Source organism: Euprymna scolopes, chromosome 26, assembly GCF_053919585.1.
Source record: "Euprymna scolopes isolate OS-2025 chromosome 26, ASM5391958v1, whole genome shotgun sequence".
Classification (NCBI taxonomy): domain Eukaryota; kingdom Metazoa; phylum Mollusca; class Cephalopoda; order Sepiida; family Sepiolidae; genus Euprymna; species Euprymna scolopes.
The window spans coordinates 109,784,214-109,812,047 of NC_136507.1; the positions used below are offsets into that span (position 1 = coordinate 109,784,214).

The 27,834-nt window shown below is 31.7% G+C and overlaps 1 protein-coding gene across 1 annotated transcript in view; it reads right to left on the reverse strand.

The window, feature by feature from the left end:
- LOC145248363 (general transcription factor 3C polypeptide 5-like) overlaps window positions 1-27,834 on the reverse strand; it is a 356,244-nt gene that overhangs the window by 307,378 nt on the left and 21,032 nt on the right. The window contains exon 4 of the mRNA XM_080110286.1: window positions 21,731-21,867. Within this exon, the coding sequence (XP_079966412.1) occupies window positions 21,731-21,867 (137 nt within the window). The remainder of the gene's footprint in view (window positions 1-21,730; window positions 21,868-27,834) is intronic.

Consider the following 27,834-nt stretch of genomic DNA (forward strand, 5'->3'; position numbering starts at 1 on the left):
ATATTGTATCCAATATATAGTAGTATCCACTCTCTCGGTATGGCCAGGTTGAAAATATGCTTAAATATAACATTTTAATTGATACAGATTTCATATTTGTTATTATAGAGTCAATTCTTTCTTGATTATTATATCATACCCAATATATATTAATGATTTCTAAAGCTAGCCATCAGCTAGAATCAAAACAAAAGCATTTACTAATTTCAGCATTAGTTGTCACCATTTGAACTATCGGCAGATGGATAAAGAAATCTTAAAAATTAAAGCAACTTTAATGTATAAATGTATATTTGCGCATGCATAGAAGTAGCAGGCTTCGTCAACCTTACTCCTATCAAGTTCAATTTTTCTTTTTGAAATTTTGACCCCTTAACATCTATTTTTACTGGCTCAAAAATCAAATGGAATCTGTTGCACAGGTCCAAATCCCTTATATATCAAGTTTCAAGTTTGTTGACTAAAATGTGACAGAGGAGTTTGGTAGAAACCGTTCTGCACACACAAACAAGGTTACTTTATATATATATATATATACATAAATGTTTCTACATATATAAAGATTTATTATATCTATATATCTATAAAAGTGTGTGTGTGTGTCCGTCTGTCTGTGTATGTACATTTCCCTACCAAATAACTCTGTCAATTTTCGGTCTACAGACTTGAAATTTGACATACAGGGTATTGAGATTTGGGAAAATCTTTTTAATCAGGTTTCAGCCAGAAATTTTGCTGTTAAAGGGTCAAAGTTCAATGATTTAACCTTTGAAAACTCTTGCAAACTCCTGATAATTTTGGATCCAAACACTTGAAATTTTAGATATAGGTTACTTGGACAAGGATCTAACTTTAGAATCTGATTTGATTTCAAAACAATAAATGCTAAGAGTTCATAACTGGGGTCAAAGTTAAAAAGAAAATTGACCTCTGCAGTCTCTATGAAATTACTCAGCCAATTTTTGGTCTAAACATTTGAAATTTTACATAAAGTGTATTCAGACATAGGGGAAGCTTTTTAATCGGTTTTTGGGTGAAAAGTTGGCTGCCAAGGGGTCAAAATTCAAAAGATTTTACCTTTGCGATCTCTAGCAAACTATTAAGCCGATTTTGGGTCTAAACATTTGAAATTATACATAAAGGGTATTCAAACATGCAGCATGCTTTTTAATCAGTTTTTAGGAGAAAAATTTGCTGCCAAGAGATCAGAGTTGAAAGAGTTGACCTTTGCAGGCTCTAGCAAATTCCTCTGCCAATTTTGGATCTAAACACATGAAATTTTAAATGTAAGTTACTTGAACATGGGTCAAACATTTTAATTTGATTTGAGCCAAAAACAATAAATTTTAAGGAGGTGAAAATTGTAGTCAAAGTTAGAAAACATTTGACCTCTGCTGTCTCTACTAACTTTTCTCTATGGTAGTTAAGGAAGCCTATTGTATAGAAAGGCATTACCGTACATATTTACACTTTTTGATATATACGTATGCACATAAAGTTATGAACAGTACATAGGGCCTGAGCAAAGCCGGGCTGAACTGCTAGTATATATATATATAAATATTATATTTTAATTCATGCAGACTTCTTATAGAGCCAATTCTCTATTGATTATTATTCAATATATAGTAACAATTTCAAAAGTTATAAAAAATATGACTTGAGTACCATTCGCTAGAATCAAAACCAGAATGTTTAACACTCCAGTCTTAGTAGTTATTCATCTCTGAGCTACCGACAGATGGACATGAAAGCTTAAAAAATGAGCGACTTTGAGTCATGAATGTTTGATTTTGCGCATGTGCAAAAGTAAGAGTAATGTTTCATTCAACTTACCTTGACAAGGTAATCTATTTTGTTTTAAATTTGGATCCTTTAGCAGCAATTTTTGCGGGCTAAAAACAAAATCGAAAGTGCTCTACCGGTCCAAATATCCTATATATCAAATTTCAACTCTGTAGACAAAGTATTTAGAGAGAAATTTGGTAGAAACTTTTTGCACACGCACACACCAACAAGATCACTATATATATATACTAGCAGTTCAGCCCGGCTTTGCTCGGGCCCTATGTACTGTTCATAACTTTATGTACATATATATATATGTATACATGAAAAAGTTTGACTCATGTCCAGGTAACCTACACCTAAGTGTTTAGACCCAAAATTGGCGGAGGAGTTTGGTATAGTCTGCAAAGGTCAACTCTTTCAACGTTGACTTCTTGGCAGCCAAATTTTCGCCCAAAAACAGATTAAAAAGCTTGCTGCATGTTTGAATACAGTTTATGTAAAATTTCAAATACTTAGATCCAAAATTAGCTGAATAGTTTGATAGAGACTGCAACGGTCAAATCTTTTGAACTTTGACTCCTTGGCAGCCAAATCTTCATCTAAAAACCGATTAAAAAGCTTGCCCTATGTCTGAATATACTTTATGTAAAATTTCAAATATTTAGACCAAAAATTGGCTGAGTAATTTGGTAGAGACTGCAGAGGTAAAATTTTTTTTAACTTTTACCCCAATTTGGGCCCCTTAACATTTATTTTTTGGGGCTCAAATCAAATTAAAAAGTTTGATTCATGTCCAAGTAACCTGCATCCAAAATTTCAAGTGTTCAGACCCCCAAATTGGCAGAGGAGTTTTGTAGAGTTTTCAAAATCGTTGAACTTTGACCCCTTGGCAGCCAAATTTCACGCCGAAAAACGATTAAAGATTTTCCCAAATCTCAATACCTCGTATGTCAAAACTTGAGTTTGTAGATCAAAAATCGACAGAATAGTTTGGTAGGGAAATGTACAAACACAGACAATTTCACTTTCATAGATATACAGATATGTATGTGTGCATATATTTATGAGGAAAAATATGCTTATTCAATTATATTTCACCCTTTATTTATACCAATCTTTTTATTTATCAAGGCTCGATGTATGTTAAATATAACTACTGATCATATACAAATAAATGACAAAAAGTTTATGTTCCAAATTCCAAAATGTTCATCTTACTGTTTATTTTTTTTAGCATACAATCAACAAACTCTTCCATTTGTTGGTTGTATGAACCATGTAATTTGTTCAAAATGGTGTTTTTTCTATGTTTTTTAAGCTCAACATCTGACTAAAAATGCAGCAAAGACATAATCTTGCCAACTTAGTCGTAAACAAAACAATATTGTAATGGTTATCTTTTAAAAAGCAATAAATTAACAACTGAGAAAACTTGATCTTTGAGAACTATTATATTACACTATATATGCTCTGGAATCAAAAAAGGATTTTCATCCCAAATGATACGTAATTATAGACAATTTAGAACACATGCATGGATAGAACTACTTAGCATATTAGTTAAATGAAACCAAATATCCGATAATAAACCATAAATAATCAATAATTTATTAATGGAAGTTTGTTTTACAAAGGAATATGCATATCCATGACTGAGTATATTAAGTTCATTTTAATAACTTTTAACTCGAAAAAGTAAATTTTTAATATCAATGTCTGTGCAACAAAAAACTCAACTGTATATGTTGTAACATATACAAGGTGCCTTCAATAAATTTCCAGACTTTTTCATAAGAGCACTTTTATTGATAGTACACACATGAAACTCGAGTCCCTTTCAAAGTAATCTTCTCCAGCTGCAATGCACTTGTTGTACCAATCCAACAACTTCTGGAAGGCTTCATAAAAGTCCTCTTGTGTGAGCATGTCATAACCCTCATCACAGCCTCTTTCATCTCCTCAATTGTCTCATAATGACAGAACTGGTCTTGATGGTCATCTTGGTCAAATAGTCTATGATCTTCTTTGAGCACCCTTGCGCAAATCGTCCACATCTTCAGTTTGCGCAAATCGTCCACATCTTCAGTTCCTCATGAATAATTGTGTACGCAGTCCCCACACTGACAGCAACTGTGCACTTATTATCCCTATAGACACATCCTTATACATGAAATTCTTTATTTGGCCAATGAACTTTGATGTTCTGTCTTTCTCACACCTCTCATCATCCCTCACAGACTCCCTGCCTTCCTTAAATCCTTTATAGCACTCAAAAACTGATGCTCGATTCATGTAAAATGGTCCAAAAGCAGTCTGAAGTATTCCATATGTTTCTGTTAATTTCCCACGTTTAAAACAGAATTTTATTGCATATGCTCCTTCTAAAGTATTTTCACATCCAGATTGTATTTTTTGAAATTCACCAGCTGTGACAATCAGGCTTTAGTAGAGTGTATTCCAATTCCTGCTATAGCTGTTCTTTTGAACCTTAAATCATAAAAATTAGTCATCTCAGAAGACGTATAGCAATAATATTTTCAAGAATTTATGACAATTTCAACTACATGCACAAAACAATGTCTGGAAACTTATTGAAGGCACCTTATATGTTGGGGGCGGCCAATCTAAGTGAAAGTAATTTTGTTTTTTAAGCAAAAATTGTAAACCCCTGATTGAAAAAAATCCACTAATAATCATCCAAACTTGATGCATCCGTAAAAGTTACATCTGAAGAAGTCACAATCAGCAGACAAGTTTTGAATATAATAAGGAGGACAAGCACTTCAATTTGCAATGAGGCATAAATTTATTCCTTTTTTTTTCAACTATTAACAAAAGATAAAAATTAGCAGATATTTTTTTGCTATGATTTTACTAATGTGTCATCATTTGTAATGAATAAATGCTTGCGTTGATGCATTTAATTTTATGTGGTCACCCTCATTCGTCACATGACTAATACAACATTCAAGTAAAAACATTTTTTGTTATTCAGATTTGACATGTGGGCATGTCATGATTAATAAGCGTAAATAAAATATTTTCACTATATTCAACGACTTTTATTAGTTTTAATACAACTGCTTTTATGTTGGCATTTTAGTAGGAAAGAGAATTTAACACTTTTTTCTCAAGAAAGTCTTATTTTTTAGTCTCATTCTGAATTGGCTCAGGATGAAACAAATATATTGGTTTATATTAACTGCAAATAAACAAGTTAAATATAGTTAAAAATAATATGCATGTCAATTAAATTGATTAAAAAAATGGAGCCAGTTAATGTAAAGTAAAAGGCTTCTTTCAGTCTTGACAGACTATGGATACCCACTGTAAGGGTACCTGCGCGTGAAATTTTTTTTGTGGCAAGAGTTGCACAATCTCCAACCACACCTCTTCTGAGTCGACATTGTTGAATACCAGTGGCAAGTGGAGGTTCAGAATGACTGGAAACAATGCCGAGATAAGCGGAAAGCACATACAGCGTCTAGAATTCCCAAATGGACACCCATCTGGTACTAGCCAGGCTCAACGTTGCTTAATTTTGGTGATCTGACGAGAACCGGTGTGTTAACGTGATTGTGCCGTATATGTAAAGTAACAGAGAAGATAAAATACTTTTTTTTTTTACTACTATTACTACTGTTACAATAAGAAATAAACAATAAAACAAAATTATAAAGACTTCTATAGAACACACAGCATCCCAAATGAATGCAGATCATGCACGACGGTTTGCAGTGGCTAAGATAGTTATAGGCAGTCCCGAGACTAATGGCAAAGACCATAGATCTGTGGACTGAAGGTAGGTTTTATATCAGCTTCGACAGCATGTAACTGTTGTGGCAGAACTAACCTATATTACCTACTAATAGACTATTCCAATCTTAATAAATACCAGAAGACTAAGCTGTAAGATGTCAGTCAATATCTGGTGGACCAACCTAGGTCGTTTGTTGCTACAACAAACAACTCACCTATTGTATGCTTTGCAATGCATGTTACTTTATTTTAGGGCTTATCATGATTAGCTGCTTGATCAGGTTGAGTCTCTCAGACCACCCATCTAGTCGAAGCAAGGGCTAAAGTAGAGTGTTACAAACTTACAGCCACTTGGATCCAAGTCGTGAGGTGCTCAGCCATCAGGATCCCGTTCTAGAGCATTACGGGTCGCCACCTACAGTCAACAGGTGGCCCCATTAAGGGACTTCTACCCTCTGCTGGGGAGCAGTCAGTGTATTCTGGAACCTTACTGACAGGGCCTTCAAATGTGTGAAATTTTTATGTTTCAAGTTCTTCAAGTTTTTCTTTGTGATGTTTGTTTTAGTCATTTTGTTTCATAGTACTTCAACCCCTTTGCGCTATTCATATTGCATCCAGTCATTTTGTTTCATAGTACTTCAACCCCTTTGCGTTATTCATATTGCATCCAGTCATTTTGTTTCATAGTACTTCAACCCCTTTGCGTTATTCATATTGCATCCAGTCATTTTGTTTCATAGTACTTCAACCCCTTTGCGTTATTCATATTGCATCCAGTCATTTTGTTTCATAGTACTTCAACCCCTTTGCGTTATTCATATTGCATCCAGTCATTTTGTTTCATAGTACTTCAACCCCTTTGCGTTATTCATATTGCATCCAGTCATTTTGTTTCATAGTACTTCAACCCCTTTGCGTTATTCATATTGCATCCAGTCATTTTGTTTCATAGTACTTCAACCCCTTTGCGTTATTCATATTGCATCCAGTCATTTTGTTTCATAGTACTTCAACCCCTTTGCGTTATTCATATTGCATCCAGTCATTTTGTTTCATAGTACTTCAACCCCTTTGCGTTATTCATATTGCATCCAGTCATTTTGTTTCATAGTACTTCAACCCCTTTGCGTTATTCATATTGCATCCAGTCATTTTGTTTCATAGTACTTCAACCCCTTTGCGTTATTCATATTGCATCCAGTCATTTTGTTTCATAGTACTTCAACCCCTTTGCGTTATTCATATTGCATCCAGTCATTTTGTTTCATAGTACTTCAACCCCTTTGCGTTATTCATATTGCATCCAGTCATTTTGTTTCATAGTACTTCAACCCCTTTGCGTTATTCATATTGCATCCAGTCATTTTGTACATGGTTTTTATTCTTCAAGCTCCTTGTATCTTAAATTGATAGTTTGTAGTGTTTGGTTTGGTTGTTTTATAGTGGACTTTGTCGTTTCTGTTCCCTGTCTTGCAGAAAATGAATAAGTTTTGCAATGGGAGAGGGAAAAGGATTACAGTATTCATGTTTGGTACATTTTAAGTCAAGAAAACAGTCAGAAAGTGCTGGAGACAGAAAGAAAAAGAGGGAATGGCTCTCATCTTGGGGTGGCTCCATGTTTTGACAAGCTTCTGGGATTGACTTTTACTCCTGATCTGAAATGGAATACGTACATCAAATCTGTTGCCAATCTTGAAATGGTCCTGGAGCTATTGCTTCGTGGATGAACTCTCCTATGTTGTGGCATGAGGTGTGATCAAACCAAAAAACTCTCCTCTTTAAAAGTGCTTGGATGTTGCTGCATCGCATCCAGATTTTTGTACTGGAGACAAAATGGTACCAGAAAGTCTGCAGAATTAGGCAGAGAGAATAGAGGTTAAACACTACCAATCTTTTGAGATCTGCAGCTTTCATCGGCCAGGTCTTACAGCCATAGAAAAGGATCATCTGAACAAGTGCCTGATAAATCCAGACTTTTCATTAAAAGAGTTGAAAACAAAATAAAAATGAAGCGATTTATTATCACTTGTACTAAAATGTTACTCAAGTTAGTACGAGTCGAATTATTTGTGCTAATGTTCATCTTGATTGTATCATTTAGAATGCTTCAGCTAATGTAACCTCTAACCTCCTTCAGATGTATCTTGTTGAACTCAGGAATTTGCATGAAATTTCAAACAGAATCCTTTACCTTATCTACAGAGGTAGCATACTCTCGTTCCATCAGTCATAAATGGATGTATAAGTAATTTGCAATTGTATTCTGAGTATTGCCCACACTGAGGATTGAACCTTAAACTTCCAGAAGAAGGTCACATACAAATAATTTTTTATCTGTTATGACACAAGCCCTTGCTGACAATTCTAGGATGCATTTCAGAAGACATAAACCAATTCTTGTTTTTAGATGTATAATTTTACTTTAGATACCTATATATTTTTTTAATTAATGAGGTCTTTTATTTATTATTCATAATTAATGATGTCTTTTATCTATTATTCATAATTAATGATGTCTTTTATCTATTATTCATAATTAATGGTGTCTTTTATCTATTATTCATAATTAATGGTGTCTTTTATCTATCATTCATAATTAATGAGGTCTTTTATTTATTATTCATAATTAATGGTGGCTTTTATCTATTATTCATAATTAATGGTGTCTTTTATTTATTATTCATAATTAATGATGTCTTTTATTTATTATTCATAATTAATGGTGTCTTTTATCTATTATTCATAATTAATGGTGTCTTTTATCTATTATTCATAATTAATGGTGTCTTTTATCTATTATTCATAATTAATAGTGTCTTTTATTTATTATTCATAATTAATGATGTCTTTTATCTATTATTCATAATTAATGGTGTCTTTTATTTATTATTCATAATTAATGATGTCTTTTATTTATTATTCATAATTAATGATGTCTTTTATTTATTATTCATAATTAATGATGTCTTTTATCTATTATTCATAATTAATGGTGTCTTTTATCTATTATTCATAATTAATGGTGTCTTTTATCTATTATTCATAATTAATGGTGTCTTTTATCTATTATTCATAATTAATGATGTCTTTTATTTATCATTCATAATTAATGATGTCTTTTATCTATTATTCATAATTAATGATGTCTTTTATCTATTATTCATAATTAATGAGGTCTTTTATTTATTATTCATAATTAATGGTGGCTTTTATCTATTATTCATAATTAATAGTGGCTTTTATCTATTATTCATAATTAATGATGTCTTTTATCTATTATTCATAATTAATGGTGTCTTTTATCTATTATTCATAATTAATGGTGTCTTTTATCTATTATTCATAATTAATGGTGTCTTTTATCTATTATTCATAATTAATGGTGTCTTTTATCTATTATTCATAATTAATGATGTCTTTTATCTATCATTCATAATTAATGATGTCTTTTATCTATTATTCATAATTAATGGTGTCTTTTATCTATTATTCATAATTAATGATGTCTTTTATCTATTATTCATAATTAATGGTGTCTTTTATCTATTATTCATAATTAATGGTGTCTTTTATCTATTATTCATAATTAATGGTGTCTTTTATCTATTATTCATAATTAATGGTGTCTTTTATCTATTATTCATAATTAATGGTGGCTTTTATCTATTATTCATAATTAATGGTGTCTTTTATCTATTATTCATAATTAATGGTGTCTTTTATCTATTATTCATAATTAATGATGTCTTTTATCTATTATTCATAATTAATGATGTCTTTTATCTATTATTCATAATTAATGATGTCTTTTATCTATTATTCATAATTAATGGTGTCTTTTATCTATTATTCATAATTAATGGTGTCTTTTATCTATTATTCATAATTAATGGTGTCTTTTATCTATAATTCATAATTAATGGTGTCTTTTATCTATTATTCATAATTAGTGGTGTCTTTTATCTATTATTCATAATTAATGGTGTCTTTTATCTATTATTCATAATTAATGATGTCTTTTATCTATTATTCATAATTAATGGTGTCTTTTATCTATTATTCATAATTAATGGTGTCTTTTATCTATTATCCATAATTAATGATGTCTTTTATCTATTATTCATAATTAATGGTGGCTTTTATCTATTATTCATAATTAATGGTGTCTTTTATTTATTATTCATAATTAATGATGTCTTTTATCTATTATTCATAATTAATGGTGTCTTTTATCTATTATTCATAATTAATGGTGTCTTTTATCTATTATTCATAATTAATGGTGTCTTTTATCTATTATTCATAATTAATGGTGTCTTTTATCTATTATTCATAATTAATGGTGTCTTTTATCTATTATTCATAATTAATGATGTCTTTTATCTATTATTCATAATTAATGATGTCTTTTATCTATTATTCATAATTAATGGTGTCTTTTATCTATTATTCATAATTAATGATGTCTTTTATCTATTATTCATAATTAATGGTGTCTTTTATCTATTATTCATAATTAATGGTGTCTTTTATTTATTATTCATAATTAATGATGTCTTTTATCTATTATTCATAATTAATGGTGTCTTTTATCTATTATTCATAATTAATGGTGTCTTTTATCTATTATTCATAATTAATGATGTCTTTTATCTATTATTCATAATTAATGGTGTCTTTTATCTATTATTCATAATTAATGGTGTCTTTTATTTATTATTCATAATTAATGATGTCTTTTATCTATTATTCATAATTAATGATGTCTTTTATCTATTATTCATAATTAATGGTGTCTTTTATCTATTATTCATAATTAATGGTGGCTTTTATCTATTATTCATAATTAATGGTGTCTTTTATCTATTATTCATAAATAATGATGTCTTTTATCTATTATTCATAATTAATGGTGTCTTTTATCTATTATTCATAATTAATGGTGTCTTTTATCTATCATTCATAATTAATGATGTCTTTTATCTATTATTCATAATTAATGGTGTCTTTTATCTATTATTCATAATTAATGATGTCTTTTATCTATTATTCATAATTAATGGTGTCTTTTATCTATTATTCATAATTAATGGTGTCTTTTATCTATTATTCATAATTAATGATGTCTTTTATCTATTATTCATAATTAATGATGTCTTTTATCTATTATTCATAATTAATAGTGTCTTTTATCTATTATTCATAATTAATGGTGTCTTTTATCTATTATTCATAATTAATGGTGTCTTTTATCTATTATTCATAATTAATGGTGTCTTTTATCTATTATTCATAATTAATGGTGGCTTTTATCTATTATTCATAATTAATGGTGTCTTTTATCTATTATTCATAATTAATAGTGTCTTTTATCTATTATTCATAATTAATGGTGGCTTTTATCTATTATTCATAATTAATGGTGTCTTTTATCTATTATTCATAATTAATGGTGTCTTTTATCTATCATTCATAATTAATGATGTCTTTTATCTATTATTCATAATTAATGATGTCTTTTATCTATTATTCATAATTAATGGTGTCTTTTATCTATTATTCATAATTAATGATGTCTTTTATCTATTATTCATAATTAATAATATCTGGCATTATTTTTAAAAATGTTAGCCTTAAAAGAGTATAGGCAGCCACCTTTTGAACTGGTGTGCTTTTATGCAGGTCACATACATGCACACTGTGACGATATTGAGATATGTCAATATCGTATTGATAAAAATAAATAAATTTAATTGTTAAAATTCCAAGACGCAAAGGAATTAAAATGACCATGTGAACCGTCGCCATGACAACAATGGCAGCAGAGGAAAAAAAAAAAAAAAATGCTGATATACTTAAAATACAGAAAAATATCATCAGCATTCCTACCGAAGAAAGTTAACTGTTAAGAATTGAGACACAAGCAGTTGCAGAAGAGATTCCAAGAAGAGAAGACATCTAAGCAACTCCACTGATGAAAACAAGATACATGGAGGAAAACATATTTGGCGTCAATCAGCATAAATGAAGGTCGGTCTGTCGTTTACTCTTTTCATTTGTCAGTTATAAAGATAGATCGGACCACTTTAAGAGAACTATTAAATGTCAAAAACTCAGAAATCTCGCTAGAGTTTGATGAAAAAAAAACATCACCCGAAGAAAAAAAAAAAAAAATGAAAGGGAAAATGAGAAATAAAAAAAAAATAAATAAACAAAAGGGAAAAATCAACAGAAGTAGTCTCCCTTGTTCTATTATGAAAAAAAAAGGAGATACTGATGTAAGGGGTGCAACTCCATAAATTATTTCTGTTCTAAATTTGTCTTTCTCTTTTTTTAATGGGAGTTTGGTATGCGAGATATATATCTATATATATACATATATAATTTTGAAAATAATAAGCGGAAGTTTCTTGAGAGCTCTTTCGGCTATCATCTCATCAGGAGAAAATCGATAGCGTACAAAATAATATTGTGTCGAAAATGCAGAGACGTCTTTTATGTGCTCATTTGATGTCTCCAGTCTCTTTACCAACATACCGTTGGATGAGACTATACGTATATGTACCGACGCGCTCTATGATGGTCGCCTGACTGCTCCATAGTTTTCTAAAGAGAGTCTTATTGAACTCATTTTAATGTGCAATAAATCCGTGGAGTTTAGTTTTTGTGATATTATGTACTGTAAGGTCGACGGGGTTTCAATGGGGAGTCCGTTGGCCCCAACTTTAGCCGATATTTTCGTCGGGTACCATGAATCCGTTATGTTTAATTCTACAACTAAACCCACTGCATATTTCAGATATGTTGACGACACTTTTGCTATTCTTCCATCGCAAAGTGAAGCGTCGATATTTTTTAATAGATTGAATTCCTTACATGGGGCTCTTAAGTTCACTATGGAAAGTGAGAAGGACAATTCGCTTCCTTTCTTGGATGTTCTTGTCGAACATTAAGGGGGGGGGCTTTCTCACTACAATTTATAGGAAGCCGACATTTACTGGCCTATATGTGAAGTGGTTGTCTTTTGTACCAAAATCATGTAAGGTCGGCGTAATTAATACTTTGGTACATAGAGCCCTCATGATTTGTTCACCTAACAGATTGGATGCCAAACTCGATAAGATCAGGGAAATATTCACCAATAATGGTTATCCTGTTGACCTTATTGATGACTGTATTTTCAAAAAGGTTGCGGATTTTAAATCCCCTAAAAAGTTTGGACCCTTGAAATACCCGGTTTATTTAAAATTACCGTGGATTGGGGAAAAGAGTAATAGACTTTCCAAACAGATTTGCAGAAGTATTTACGACTGTTTTAATTCTGTGTCCTTGCGTTTGGTATATACTACGAGACCTGCTTTTCCGTCTTTTCGCAAGGATAGTTTGCCTTACATCCAAAATAGCAATATTGTATATCAATTTAAATGCCAGTGCGATGCTGGTTATGTTGTGCAAACATCCTTGCACCTTTTGACTCGTATAAACCAGCATGTTCCATCGAAGATCAGACAAGGGAGGATGGAGTCTGGTGGTCTCCCTCCTTCTGCAGCCTTGGACTCTGCTATTGGCCAGCATTTGGTTGACAACCCTTGCTGTGCCGATAGATATAAAATAGATTGGTTTGAGGTGCTACATAGAGCGGACTCCAAAAACCATTAAAAAATTTTGGAGTCTGTCTCTATTGCGGTGCGTCAACCTTCTTTGTGCCGGCAAAAGGAAACATCCAACGCATTGTTTCTCTTTGGGGAACTTTGAATCTTTTCTCCCGTTTTTATTTTTTTTTTCCTCTCTCGTCGTGCCAATATTTTAATCGTTTTTAAACGTTAATGAATTCATTTTAGTGCCCCCGTACTTTTGGCAGATTTAATAAGTTCCCCATTAGAACTCTTTATTTTTGACAATATTATTTTGTACGCTATCGATTTTCTCCTGATGAGATGATAGCCGAAAGAGCTCTCGAGAAACTTCCGCGTATTATTTTCAAAACTATATATAAATTCTGTACCTCTAAACATTTATTGATATATACATATACAAAAAATAAAAGAGAAAGGAAAAAGCAAAAAGAGAAGAAAGACTTATGAGTTTATATATATACTAGCATGGGTGCCCGGTGTTGCCCGGGTGTTTAGAGGTGTGTGTTGAATAAAAAAAAAAAGTGGCAGTAGAAAGGCAGGCTCAAACCCATACTGCAAAGGAAGAAAAGAACATGAAAAAAACGTGCATCTTTGCTGTTATGACCACCGCCAAACACGAAGTGATGTGGGTTTAAATTAAGGCTAGACAATCGAAAAAGGGGGATGACTTTTCAAAATATCGGTGAAAAAAGCGACCCCTCCCTGTAGAAAAGTGCCCAGTTTAGGGTGAAGAAATTAATGTTTTTACCCAATTTTTCGGTATTTGTCATCTGAAGGGTCGAGCTTCAAAACGATACTGATCTTGTGAAAATCCGTTGCCTCTGTTGAAAGTTTTAGGCAGACATGCAAACATACATACATAGATTTATATATTTGTAGTTCAAATTTTCAACACAAACCGATTAAATGTTTGCCCTATTTCTGAATACCTTTATGCAAAATTTCAACAGAAATTGTCTGAGTAATTTGGTAGAGATCACAGAGGTCAATTTTTTTTTAACTTTGACCCCTATTATGACCCCTTAACATTTATTGTTTTGGGCTCAAATCAAATTATTAAGTTAGGGCCATGTCCAAGAAACCTATATGTAAAATTTCAATTGTTTTTACCAAAAAATTGACGGAGGAGTTTGGTAGAGTTCTCAAAGGTCAAATTGTTGAACTTTGACCCCTTAACAGCCAACTTTCTGGCCGAAAACGGATTAGAAAGATTTTCCCAAATTTCAATATTCTGTATATCAAATTTCGAGTCTGTAGACTGAAAATTGACAGAGTTATTGTGTAGGAAATGTAGACAGACAGACACTTTCACTTTTATAGATATATAGATTATCATCTTTTGAAATTTGTATATATTACCTATTCGTTCTTTGATTCTGTTCATTATATATAAAATAAAAAGATAAACAAAAAAAGGGAATATATATATATATATATATATATATATATATATATATATATATATGTTGAATTGGTTGTCTTTTCATGTTAAAATATATGCTTAAATTTCTCTGACCTATCATTTCTTACAGCGATAGAACAGCTGATTGCTCAATACATCCATTCATTCATCTGACATCTATTTTATAAAACCACAAGCCTAGAGTTTGTGTTTTAAGTCGAGTACAGCAGATAATTGTTACCCCTATTTAAAATTCTCTTTTTGGCAGAGGAAGTCAACAAAATACAGGCTGGCGTGTAGGTTCTCGCGTTCTTCCACGCAACCTGAAGAAATTATTTTTTGGGAAATTAATTTATCATAATCGGATAACAAAGCTAACCTCAGAAAGAGCACATCACATTACTCGACTACGCATCAGTTACCTGCCCTTGTTGTGATTTCCGATTTGGCTGACAGATGGTATTTCTCTACTTCCTGTTACGTTTTAAATCTCTCTCTCTTTTTTCATTCAAATCCTTTATATGAGAAGGCATGTTTTTAACAACTAGTGATCAAATCAATCCCTACAACTGGTAACAATAACTATTACGAGAGGTTGAAAATTAACTGCATTTACTGAAAATAAAATGATTTAATGTAAACTACATTTATTAATAAGGAAAAAGAGAAAAGCTTTAGTCTGTTATCAGGGGAAGGCAGAGGGAAAGAAAAAGGTTTTATAATCACAGTAATTTGTTTTAAAGTGATTATTTCTTGGCCTTATTAAATACTAGCAGGCCACCCAGCATTGCCTGGTCATAAAATGCGCATAAATATTATGTTTTACTTAATGCAGATTTCTTATTTATTATAAACAGAAACACTGTAGGCATTAAACATAACGTTAAATTCCTTTTAAAAAACATGAAGTAAAAAACGGAAAGAAACTGAGACCTGTGCATGCAAGTATTGTTTTTCTGAACAGTTCACTTCTTGTAAGCAAAAAAAAAAAAAATATGTGAGCTGAGATCAAAACCAAAGCCTAAAAGAAATAAGCATGATAGCCATTAGACCAGCTTGCCATGATCTTTAAAAAGTGTTTTTAAACTTACTTATTCTTAACATTAGGAAGCTGTCATGTTTCACAACTGCGCATGCGCTGTCACAAAACAGTTGATAAACCGATAAAAGTTTGATGACCCCCACCAAATACCAATTTTTCAATTTTGACCCCTTAGCAACTCTTTTTTTCTAGATGAAAACCGATTAAGTTTTCCACATGTCTGAATACCTTATATATAAAATTTCAAGTCTGTAGATCAAAATTAATTGAGTATATAGGTTGAGAAGTGTCCTCACACACACATTCTCACTTTTATAGATATATAGATTAGTGCTATTTATCTTTTTTTAATGGTAATATCTTCAGACAAGGCATGAAGCCACTTAATGTAAGAAACTGGCAAGAACAAAAGAGGATTATCACAAAGACAATGATTATTCATTTGTTGGCCGAATTAAATATTTTTTCTTTTTACCCATTTACACCCGAAATAAGGCATATTGCAACTTGGAACATACGGGACTACTACTTGGATTGTATCTGTTGAATAGTGAGATGTTTGTTGACATAACATTTAAACTTATGTAATGTAGTATAGTTAGGGAAGCAGGAAACACGGAGAAAATTCCAAAGTCTAGCAGTCAGAGAGAAGAAACTGTTAGAGTATAAGACTTTCCGACATCTAAAAATCTCAACAGTGAAGGGGTGGGATTTTGCTGCTTGTTGGGTTAGTCGGGAATATGTACGTTGATGAGTCACAAGTGCTACGAGTTTGTCAAAGCACATTCCATTAAAATATTTGTAAAACAGGCACAGGGATGCGACATTGCAGCTATAAGACAGAAGTTGGAGCTTGGCCAATAGTACGGGACCTATTAGATTTGAGACCTTTTTGGATCCTGTCTCAGAGTGAGAGACGAGTAATAGATGCTCCAGCCCATATGTAGCCACAATACTCAATGTACGGGTGAATTGTGGCTTTGTAAAGATATTGGATAATCTCTGGTGTGAGTTACTTTCTAGCATGGTAGAGGAAGTCCACCTTCTTTGCAGTAGCCTTGACAATGTTTTCAATGTTGCCTATGAATGTTAGGCTGAAGATTTTTGAAAGATTCGCTCTCAAGTTTTATTTGTAATGACAATCGGTAGTTGAGAAGGATTTTTGTCATCGTTAAAGGGAAGAATCTTAGTTCTTAGTAGAATAAAATGTTTTGATCCATTTTCAGCCTCATTCCACTACCGTCTAAAAGTTGTTAACTGTGGCCTTAGATATATTTACATTTGTTTTTCCCTGTCATCAGCAAAAAAAATAAAAAAAAACCTGTCTCACACACAATTTTTTCAGGGTCATTTATGAATATCAGGAATAATAAAGACCTAAGGATCAACCCCTGGGGTACACCTGCATTAATATCATGCTGTTTAGATGTACAGCCATCGAGGACAACCTGGATTTTTCTCTTGTCTAGGAAGGATCTGTTTATGTTGAGTATTTGTCCAAAAATACCATTGGACTTAATTTTTATGAGAAGTTCTTCATGTCAGACCTTGTCAAAGGATTTGCATATATCAGGGGCCACATCGCTAGCTTCCCTTGTCTTATATGTATTCAGAAATGACAGTTAAAATATGTGGATAAAACAAACTTGCCTAAATCCACACTGTTGGTCAGAAAGAAGCTTAGCAATATGGTTGACTAGTGCTTGATTGATTAAAAACTCAAAGAGGGTTAGGAGACAGGTGGGAAGATAATTAAGAAGGTCAATTCTTTCACCAGAATTATTAAATATTGGTACAACAGATGCAATTTTTATGCAGAAAAGCTATGCATTTGTTGAGGAAATTAGCGAGGACAGGGGCTAGCTTAATTAGTATGGCAGGGATGAGATTAAGCCCACATGCCTTGGAGGTCTCTAAAGTTTTTAAGATATTACAGGCATGAGAAGGGCGATTTTCAGATATACAAGTGTGGTTTCTGTTTGCTAAGGGAAATTTTGGAGGAAGTAGTTTGAGGTGTTTAAAGGAGCAGTTAGTGGCAAACCACTGAGCAAGTAGGTCAGCTTTCTTGGTTGCTGTGCAAGTGACCTCATGGTTGTTAGATAGTGGGAAAATTGTTGATTGTTTATTATTCATCAAACTATTAAAAATTTTCCAGAAATCATGAGATCCTATTTTCTGCGACCAGATACATTTCTTAATCACTTTGGTATGCCTTCTCTTGCTTGTGACTATTTCAGTCTTACAATTATTTCTGGCTTCTATGAACTTTTGTCTATTTATACTTGACTTGTGGCAAACGAAATGGCAACTGCACAAATTGAAGAGAACCATCGGGGAAAGTGGAGCTTGCTACAGTACTTCTGTGTGCTTCATTGTTTGTTTGCAACACTCGTTGGCACACTGTTCAGCCAAAAGAGAAAAAATATCAGAGCATGGGGCATCTCTAATGTGTTCTCTGATGACTTCCTTGTTATTTAATTATTAATGTAATTATTTCTGGGTAATATAAAAGTTTTAATTGTTAAAGACATGAAAAGTAAGAGAGGAAAGAAAAAAAAACAAAGATTGGAAACAATGTTTATTAATTTTAGTACAGCCGAAATTCTTAGATATTAGTGATAGTTTTTATGTTTAAAAATAATCAGTAATAACTTTACCAGTTACAGCAGATATTCATTCTGATAATTTAAAATATTATGATTTGCAGCATTTTTAAAAAGTGTTCACTTAAATGAATTTAAAAAATTAGCCAAAATTTGTTGAAAATAAGTATTTATGATTTAATTCATTTTGTATTGTTTGGATTAATTGGACTAATGTTCTCATCTTGAATATTATTTACACAACGTCTCAGTCGACGTAACTTCCGACCTTCCTCAGGTGTATAAGTTGCCATGTTTGGTATAGGGAATGGAGGGATAACTCTATATTTCCGAAGTTTTATATTGGGGTTCTAGTAATTAAAGTAGTTAATTAATTTTGTGTATGATATGATTAATACATTTGATTAATATTTTATGCTTTAAGTAAGAAAAAAATTTATAAGAAAAAAAGAAAGGTGACCATTTTAGTTCATTCTCAGAAAAAAAAAAAAAAAAGGAAAACTTTAAAAGGTCATAACTTGCCTAAAACTGATCATTGATCTCTTGACCTACTCTGATTCAATATAATCTCAATTTATTTTGTTTGGAAGAGGAGTATTTTATTGATATTAAAGATTGTTACAGTTTTTTTTATGTTTTAAAGATTTACGTTTAGAAGAACCTATTAATCAGCCATGAAAAGTCCAAAACTGCCAATAAAAGCCTTTTTTATTAAATAAAGGAAATATACTACATTAGTGTTCGCTGTTGTAATATCCAAGTAATTCTAGAAAATAAGTAAGCTAATATTTATTTAAAATAAGATATCTGATAGCTAGAAGCGATATGACAGTGATGAATTGTTTTTTAATAATGATGTAAGTTAATTGTTCCTTTAGGTGTTAGCAAAATATGTCTCCATTTTATTAATCTTCCAGGCCAGAATAAATAGGTTTTTAAAAGAAACTGAAACAAAATAGATATTTGCATGCATAACATATGCAATAAAATATACAAGAATAAAAAGAAAGAAATCACTAGTCAGAATCAAATGTCAATTTGTCAAATGCAATGCTATTTGGGTCTAAAGGCAAAAATCTAGTTCATCATCATCATCATATTCAGTTTAATGTTGATTTTACATGTTTCTTTTCTCTCTCCTCCACTTCCTTTTTATTCTCTCTTTCTCTCTCTCTCTGCTCCTTCATTCTTGTTTTTCTAATTCTATCCTCCCTTTTGCTTGTTACTCCATCCTCTCTTTCCTCTCTTTTTCTATCCTCTCTGTTATTTGTCTGTCTGTCGCTCTCTCTTTGTCCCTCACTCATTTCTCTCTTTGTTCTCTCACTTCTTTCTTTCTGAATGAATATTTACAATTTCGTGCTAACTTTCTATATTTAAAAGAATTTTGTCTGATTTTTATTTTGAAAACTATTTCATCAAATGAGGTTCCTGTTCTAAATTTCAAGACTGGGAATTCTTTGGGTCATGGATTATCTATGATTTATTTTAATGAATGACATCATCCCTTATAACATGATAAAGGATCTTCCCAGTATCTTAAACAAAGTGATGGAAGAATACAACATATCACTTATATATTTGCTATAACACAAACGTATAACCACATTTAAGCTGCAAATATGATAAATGAAACTGCCAGCAAAGTCTTCCATTATATTATTCAATAAATATATTTTATCTTTGCATATTTGAAATTTAGCACTAAAAAATATTTAAAACCTTAAATAACACTTTATTACTAGCCTTTTTTTTAAAAATTAACTGATTATTGTTTTATTAAGAAAATTTCAAGGATTTTACGTCAACTGCTTTTTAATTTTCATTTGCAAAAAAGTTGGTTCACTCCACAAAATCTTCTTTTGTGAGAATGAAATCAATTTTTTTTTTTAATAAACATTTTAACCTTGTGCCCTTAATGGATAAGTTTTTACCAAAAATTGGGTAAAAAGTGTACATCTGACCTATTTTTATATTTTTTAATTGGAATTCATTATTGATATGAGTATAATTTATTCATTTATTGCAGGCTATTATCCTCATCTTTTAGTTGTTTTGGTAAAAGTGTACATTCAACCCATTTTTCTTCCAAACTGACAAATTGGGCTTCAGGACGTGTTTACATGTTAAGATACAAAGTTTTTATGGATGTAATAATGAAAAAAATAAAGTTTAATTTACATGATGCCATGAATCATAAGTTTCAAGGTGTTAGTTGCTAAAATAAAACTTATATGAACACTGTTGTTGTTCTGTATCGTTTCCACACAATTTTTGTAACAGCAAGTGATTTTTAAGACTTCGATCTATATTATCTTTATTTTAATGAACTATGACATTATATTTATAAAGAATTTTTTATTTGAAGCTTTAATCTTCAATTATACATTACTGGAGTTGGCTTTGTATTCAGTATTGCACAAAACGCAATGTCCGACTTTGCATAGCCATAACTTAGGTACTAATTGAGATGCAAAGATAAATCGGGTATTTTTTTTCTCTTATTTAGAATTCGACTTAACAATAAAGCAAACAAGAATAAAAACAAATCTTTATGATGTACGTATTCATCACGGAACAAAGATGTCATATTCCAAAAATCATTTAAATTGATTAAGTATTTTTTTTTAAACTTAGAAAATCAAATATTATAATGAAATGATATGCTATGCTCGGACATTTTTTTATAAAAAAGGGGAAAACAATTCGATTTAGATGATCAAGATCAAAATCAGCCTTATAATGGATACAATTTACTATTAAATCACTAAAAATCGTAAAAAATGAGTTTCTACTTAAAAAAAAAAACTACCTGATCAATTTACATAATTTTTGGAATATGAAATCTTTATTCTGTGATGAATATGTACATCATAAAGATTTTTCTGTATTTTTTTTTTTAAGTGTAATGCTAAATAAGCACTATATATGCATAGCAACAAAGTTATTTCATATATTACAAAAAAGAATTCAGTATAGATAGTATTTCATGAAGATAATCACTTCACATTGCTATGGTCAACAAGGAAGCTACGTCATCTGATGTTTCATGATGAAGAAAAAGAAGGAAGACACATAGTGCCAGAGTCAGAGGTATAGTAATATATGTAAGCATTGTATAAATAAATGAGTTTGCTTACTTTGTGCTGTGAGTTTATGCAACTGCTACCAGAATATGTGCCTAACAACAAATGCAGCATTAAGGTTTGTTAAGGTTAAGCCATCTGGCAACGTTAGATGACTTTGAATGGTTTACCAAAAGAAAGATTTCCCTACATACTTTATATGAGTTTTGTTACTTCCAGACAGGAAAGCGTATTTCTATAATGTTTGAATAATTCAAGAGAAATCAGTTGTAAGGAAATCACAAAGATAATTATCCACCATCCGTTTCAATCTTTCTCAATAATAATATCAGCAATTTCAAAATCAAAATAAAGACAATTATATTTTTTTATTAATAGTTGCAGTAGTTGAAATAAAAACGTTGATAACTTACAGCACGGAGTTTCTCTTCCACTTCTGTAGTTTTCACTTTAGGCCGAAGTGCTACTTCTGCACCTGGCATGGGTCCTTCAGGAATGGTCTTGTCCTCAAAATTAACAAAAATAGTGTGGTGGGATCTTCTTTGTCGGGCTGCAAAAACAGTCATAATTTAAATTAAAATATAAACAAAAAAATAACATTATTTTCTGGATCTGGGTAAAATAGATATAATCATCTCTTGCATTTAATCAAAAGCATACATTCTAAAAAGCATCTGGAGAGAGATTTCTTTCATATTTTAGTTTTCAAATTGGCAGCCTGATAATAAAAGGAATCATAATTCTTTGGAAACTGGCAAGTTCAAACTTGTGGGATCACCTTTCTGTAGTTACGCTTACATTTCAAAATATGATTCATATATCCACAAAAATTCTTCACACATATATTTACTCTAATAGTTTCTTCCCTTGAATTGCTAGACTTTGGAATTCCCTCTCTATTTCCTCTTTTCCTTACTGTATGAACATGCAAGCATTTAAATGTAATAAGCAGTATAGGCAAAGTTATATGGAAAAACTCATAAAATAAGTTATTTCATTTGCTGTGGAGCAGAATCTGCAAACACAACTTTTATATATAATACTAGTAGGACCTGTGTCCTAGCATTGCCTGATGAAATATAAAATAATAGTATAATTGTCATTGACCTGGGAAAATATAAAACAACTTCTACTTATATATAAAAGACACTTTCTCTGTATGTATGTGCGTAAGAGTTCGTTCCCTATAGACTCCAAAAATACTTCCTCCTTTCGTTTTAGCCATGCCTAATATATTTGATTGTTTAGTGATAAGAGTATAAACAGAACATATAATCAAAAAGAGACAAATAACAGTTTTCTTTTGGGAGTGGGTCAACGTTGGCCAATGAGGAAACATAACCACCTTTGCTTTTGTTTGATGGAAAACTGCAAAGAAGTTTAATCCCAATGAATCAGCAAATCTTGGGCTGTCTTTTCAGTAACTTTATTCCAGATGTTTCCCCATTGGAAAGCTGCATGCTAGTCTTAGATTTTACTGTCTACATTTTTTGATAGTCTTCCCTACTCAAAGCCATTACGGTCCCTGGACCGTCTCTCTCCCTCTGATTACCAACTCCTGACTCATTTCTATGTGTCTATCAAAAAAAAACATCCCGTTACGTCATTAATTCCAGTTGACCAAAGACACAAATCAGATGATCCACATATTTTGTGTTAATTAAGATTCTTTTCACCAAGTTAACATTTGTGGGAACTATTTTAACAAATAATTTTCATCCAAAAAAACACATTCCACCTTGATAACACTTTTTTTAGGTTTCTAATTTTACAAATATCAATAACAATCACACTAATAATCGTTCAGCCCAGACCAACTACAAAACAATTATTGATTACCCATTGTTCACTACAGTATTATAAAGTTTCCAGATCTCATAAGTTCCTAATTTCTTAGCTGTGCCTATTACACTCTAACAACGGTTTCTTGCTACCACAAAGTGCTGCCTATTTTCAGCTAACTTATGGCGGTTGAAATGGCAAAATGTTTAGTACCTAATAGCAGTTGCACAAGTCAAAATGAAAAGTGAGAATTTCTATGTCGAAATAAAAGCTTCTATGCATACACATTAATTTACTTTTGCTACACAATGTTCGGCAGGGAAAGAAAAGGTTTTATCCCAAGGTACATCTCTAACAAGATCTGAGAGATCCAAATCAGCACATTAGTAATATCTTGTTCCTTTGAATAACGGCACTTTCCATTGGGGTTGGGGCTGGTTATGATAATATCAATTATTACTACTAGGTGATTAGCATTTTGGAGTGAGGCATGGGCATCTGTTATACAAGCCTCATAATCTGGGAGGTAAGGTGAAAAAAAATTTGACATAAAAATTCACGAGTTCCACAATTTTCTATCTATATAAGAGCCAGGTACATCCAGGGATGGAGTACTGTTTCCACATCTGGGCAGGAGCTGCTAAAAAGGACTTATTCTGCCTTGATAGAGTTCAAAGTAGACTTTGTAGCTTAGTAGGCGATGCCCTTTTCTCTTCCCTGCAATCCCTTTCTCACAGAAAAGACATTGTGAGCCCATCTCTGCTTTATCATTATTTCCATGGCAAGTGCTCATCTGAGCTCCAAACTTTCATGAAAAACACTCGTCCAGCTGAAAACACTATCAATAATTTCACCCACTTTTATCTGTGCCTAAACCTAAACGTAGATTCCATGAACAAAGTTTCTTTCTCAGAACTGCACGCCTGTGGAACTGTCTTCCGTTTGCCTGCTTTACAGCTGACTACAATATGGTTGTCTTCAAGTCCAACGTAAACAAGTTCTTGATGAGCTGTTCCACTTATTAACAAATTTACCGAATTTCCATTAGTAACGATTACTATATTGTCCAATTGACTACTGTACACTCTTTAACCCTTATCCTCGAGTAGCCTCTGGGCCTTTATAAGTGGTGATGCCTATGTGAAAGAAAAAAGAAAGACACACCTAAAGAAGATTGGGAGTTACATTAAATGAAATATACGAAAATTAGTCTGATTAATGTAAATAATAATGTTTTTTTCAAGCAAATAAAATCAATTCTTCTAAGTTTGGAGTGAGAGGGTAAGCTTCTTTCTCTATAGCTCTAAATAGGAGCTAAGCCATAATCTCAAACATTTTAGAATAAAAATATTTTTATTTAAAGTTATTGAAGTTGTCTACAAGTTTTGTTAACTTGGTGATACCATTGGAGCACAGGATGGAGCAGATGTTAGTGTGAGTGCAAAAGTTAGGAGTATATACAGTAAGTGCAGGGAACTTCTGCCATTACTAACCAGCAGAGTATTAGCACTATCAGCCAAGGGAAGAGTCTATCAGGCATGTGTACAAAGTGTGATGATATATGGAAATGAAACTTGGACATGCATTGCATGAAGAGAAATAATACAAGAATGATACAATAGACATAATTTGAACCTTAAAGACGATTTTATATCTGATGAGTAAATTTGGAAAATATACAGAGATGTATGCAAAACAGTAGACTTTGATGGTATGGTCACATTGAAAGAATGGACAAGATTTTCAATTGAGTTAGAAATGTAGAACAATTGAGGTCAAATGGTCAGCTCACAAGGGAAGCAGAAGTGATAAAAATGGAGAAAGAAGGATAACAGTTTTACTTCCATTTCTTCCCATGTCTGAAAGTTGGAAGTTCTGTCATGTTTGACATGACATTTGAGACTGAAGCAAATTTTTATAGCTAAATGCCCTTCTTAACACCAAACCCTCCAAGGGGACAAGTATTTTGTTGATACACCATTTTGTCTTGTCATAGTTCTCTCCTAACTGGAGAACTACTGCTATTCCTGGAGATAGCAAGATAATTCATTCCGGTTTACTCCTCTAGATCCACCATGTTCTGTATACGCTCATGCCTATTAACAGGGTTACCTCTCGAAGGGTGTGACTCTTTACCATGCACAGATGGTCATTCAGTATTAAGAGGTTGTCGCAAAAGGACGCTATTTTATGCATCACATAGTGCTGGGTGCATGGAGACCAGTCGAGGATAAGAGTTTTACTTTTTCTTAATACCAATCCTTTAATTTACGAAGCTTGATGTAATTACAGAGCATATACAAATAAATGACAAAAAGTCTTTATTCCAAATTTCAAGATGTTGTCCATCTTACAGTTTATTTCTTTAAGTACGTTGATATGCACAATTCTTGACAGCACCTGTTTTATAGCTCAGAATCATTCATGTAATTATTATATGAATTTTTCAATTTATTCTGCCCTTAACTCATCAAAAGAAAAGGAACTCATCAACTTTAAAAGAAAATAAAGGAATGATTACAAAATCCAAAAATTGGGAGAGAAGTTGCAATTATTTTTCAATTTTTTACGCCATCTTTGAATTCAACTTGAATTTTAGCAAAAGTTAAAAACATGTAAAAGTTATAACACATTGACTTAGAATGAGTACTTTATGCCAAATTGATGGTTGAATATCATTAAATTTGTGCTTACTTTTGCATTAAATACCAATCCCTATTAATACCCAACTGTGCAGTTAATGGATACCATAATACTTAGTTCATTGCACCTTATTATAAAAAAAAGTGGATGTGAATTTTAAGTCAGTTCAGCCCAGTAGTTCCTGAGAAAAGGTGAAACAAACAAGCAGATAGACTAAGAGAAATATATAAATAGATATATGACGAAAATAGTGGAGATAATATTCCATGACTGAAAATTGTAACAGTGTGGATGCTCGTATGTAAATGCATGCTAAGTGACGTCATTAGGGAGGGGACTATAAAAAAGAGAATGATCATGAGAGAGACGAGATAATGTTCAAGATCTCGTGAGAAGCATGGAGACCGTTCTGGATTACATGGGTGATGTCAGCACAGTACTAATGAGAAAATAAATGTTCCTACTTACTTGCCTCCTCATGAGGGCAAATGGAGACACAAGGTCAGTTTTTGATGTGGGGAAAATCCCGCTCCCCAAAAAGGGGCACTGGATAGGAACAAAAATCAAAATTGTCTCAGTCATGAAGAATTTCTCCTCCACTAATCGAGGACAGAAAAGGTGAAGTGTAGCATCAGAACAGATACTACACTGTGATCTTGGCCTGAAGGAGCCGAAGAATGAGCAGAATGTTATTGCTACAAAAAACAAGCGAGTTGGAGTTATTTCCTATTCTTCATCTTGGTCTCCTTTGTGACTGAAACTGCACACAACGTGTGTTGGTCTGCGGACAACGTTACAAAATTAAAAAGGAAGTATTAGAGTTATTAATATATTCATCAACATTTCGTCTTTATTTCAAGACCTTGGGATGATTGGTTTGAAGAAATAAAATACAAATACAATATTGGAAAATATTTTAATGTGAACAGTATTTTGTTTTTTCATTAGAATTTAAAACATTTAATAAATTTATGAAATGGAACGAGTGATTTTTTTTCTTCAAACGGCATAATCATTAGAATTCAAATGTGCTGCGATTTTAATCTGAAAAGAATGTTTTTATTCTGTTTTTGAACGAATCATAGTCGCTAGAATTCAAAATAGTTACTGTGTTTATGAAATGGAATGTTTGTCTTTTTATTTTATTATCAATATTATTTTTTGTGATGTAGAGTTGCTAACATGGATCTAAATTTAAACTATTCTGTTAATATAAGTTTACTAATCAAATGAGATGAAACGACCACGTTGTTTTAACAGTGTTCGAGTTGATCTTTATCTATAAAATTATTTTGACCAGATTTTCAATGTCCTAAGGTGACAAAATATTTCTAACAAAATTCCACTCGAAAAATATGCTATTATATTGCCAATAAGATAGTACAATAATTATACCATAGCTATTGGCAACATAATAATAAACTACAATTTATTAGTCCTTCTCAGACAATCTATATTATGGAAAGATTTTAGTTAATAAATTTTTTTAAAAAAAGTAATTAAAATGAGAAGGGGCAATAATTTGTGTTTTTAAAAAACATAAAAAAATAGTTGTAAGGGGGACAACTCTTAATTTAAAAATTAAGAGTTGTCTCCCTTACAACTATTTTTTTGTTTGTTTTTGTCCAAAAAAATTAATACAAATTAAAATGGCTTCTCATAACTATATCCTAAACAATGCCATGTAGATATAATTCTTTTTTTTTTTTAGCAAAGGTCTGGAGGCCACTCGAGGATAAAGGTTAATGTGTGTATTGTAGTCATTGGGACAGTAGTATGGTAATCGTTTGTGGTTGAAATTTGGTATAATCAGATTATTTGCGAGGACGGTTTAATATAGGCACGGCCAAAACGAAAGGAAGGAGTAAGTATTTGTAGTTACAGATATGCTTAAAATAATCAGCCGAAACTGAAAAAAAATATATCGTATTGTGGGGAGGGTACGGATTATAGATAAAACAAACAAAAAAACGGTTGTGCACGTATCAAATTTGAAAAGGTTGAAAATCCGAATTTTTAATGTGTTTAATTTTTCATCTTTTGTGTTTTGAAGTGTGAAATTTGTTGAATATGTTAATAGGAATTATTTTTT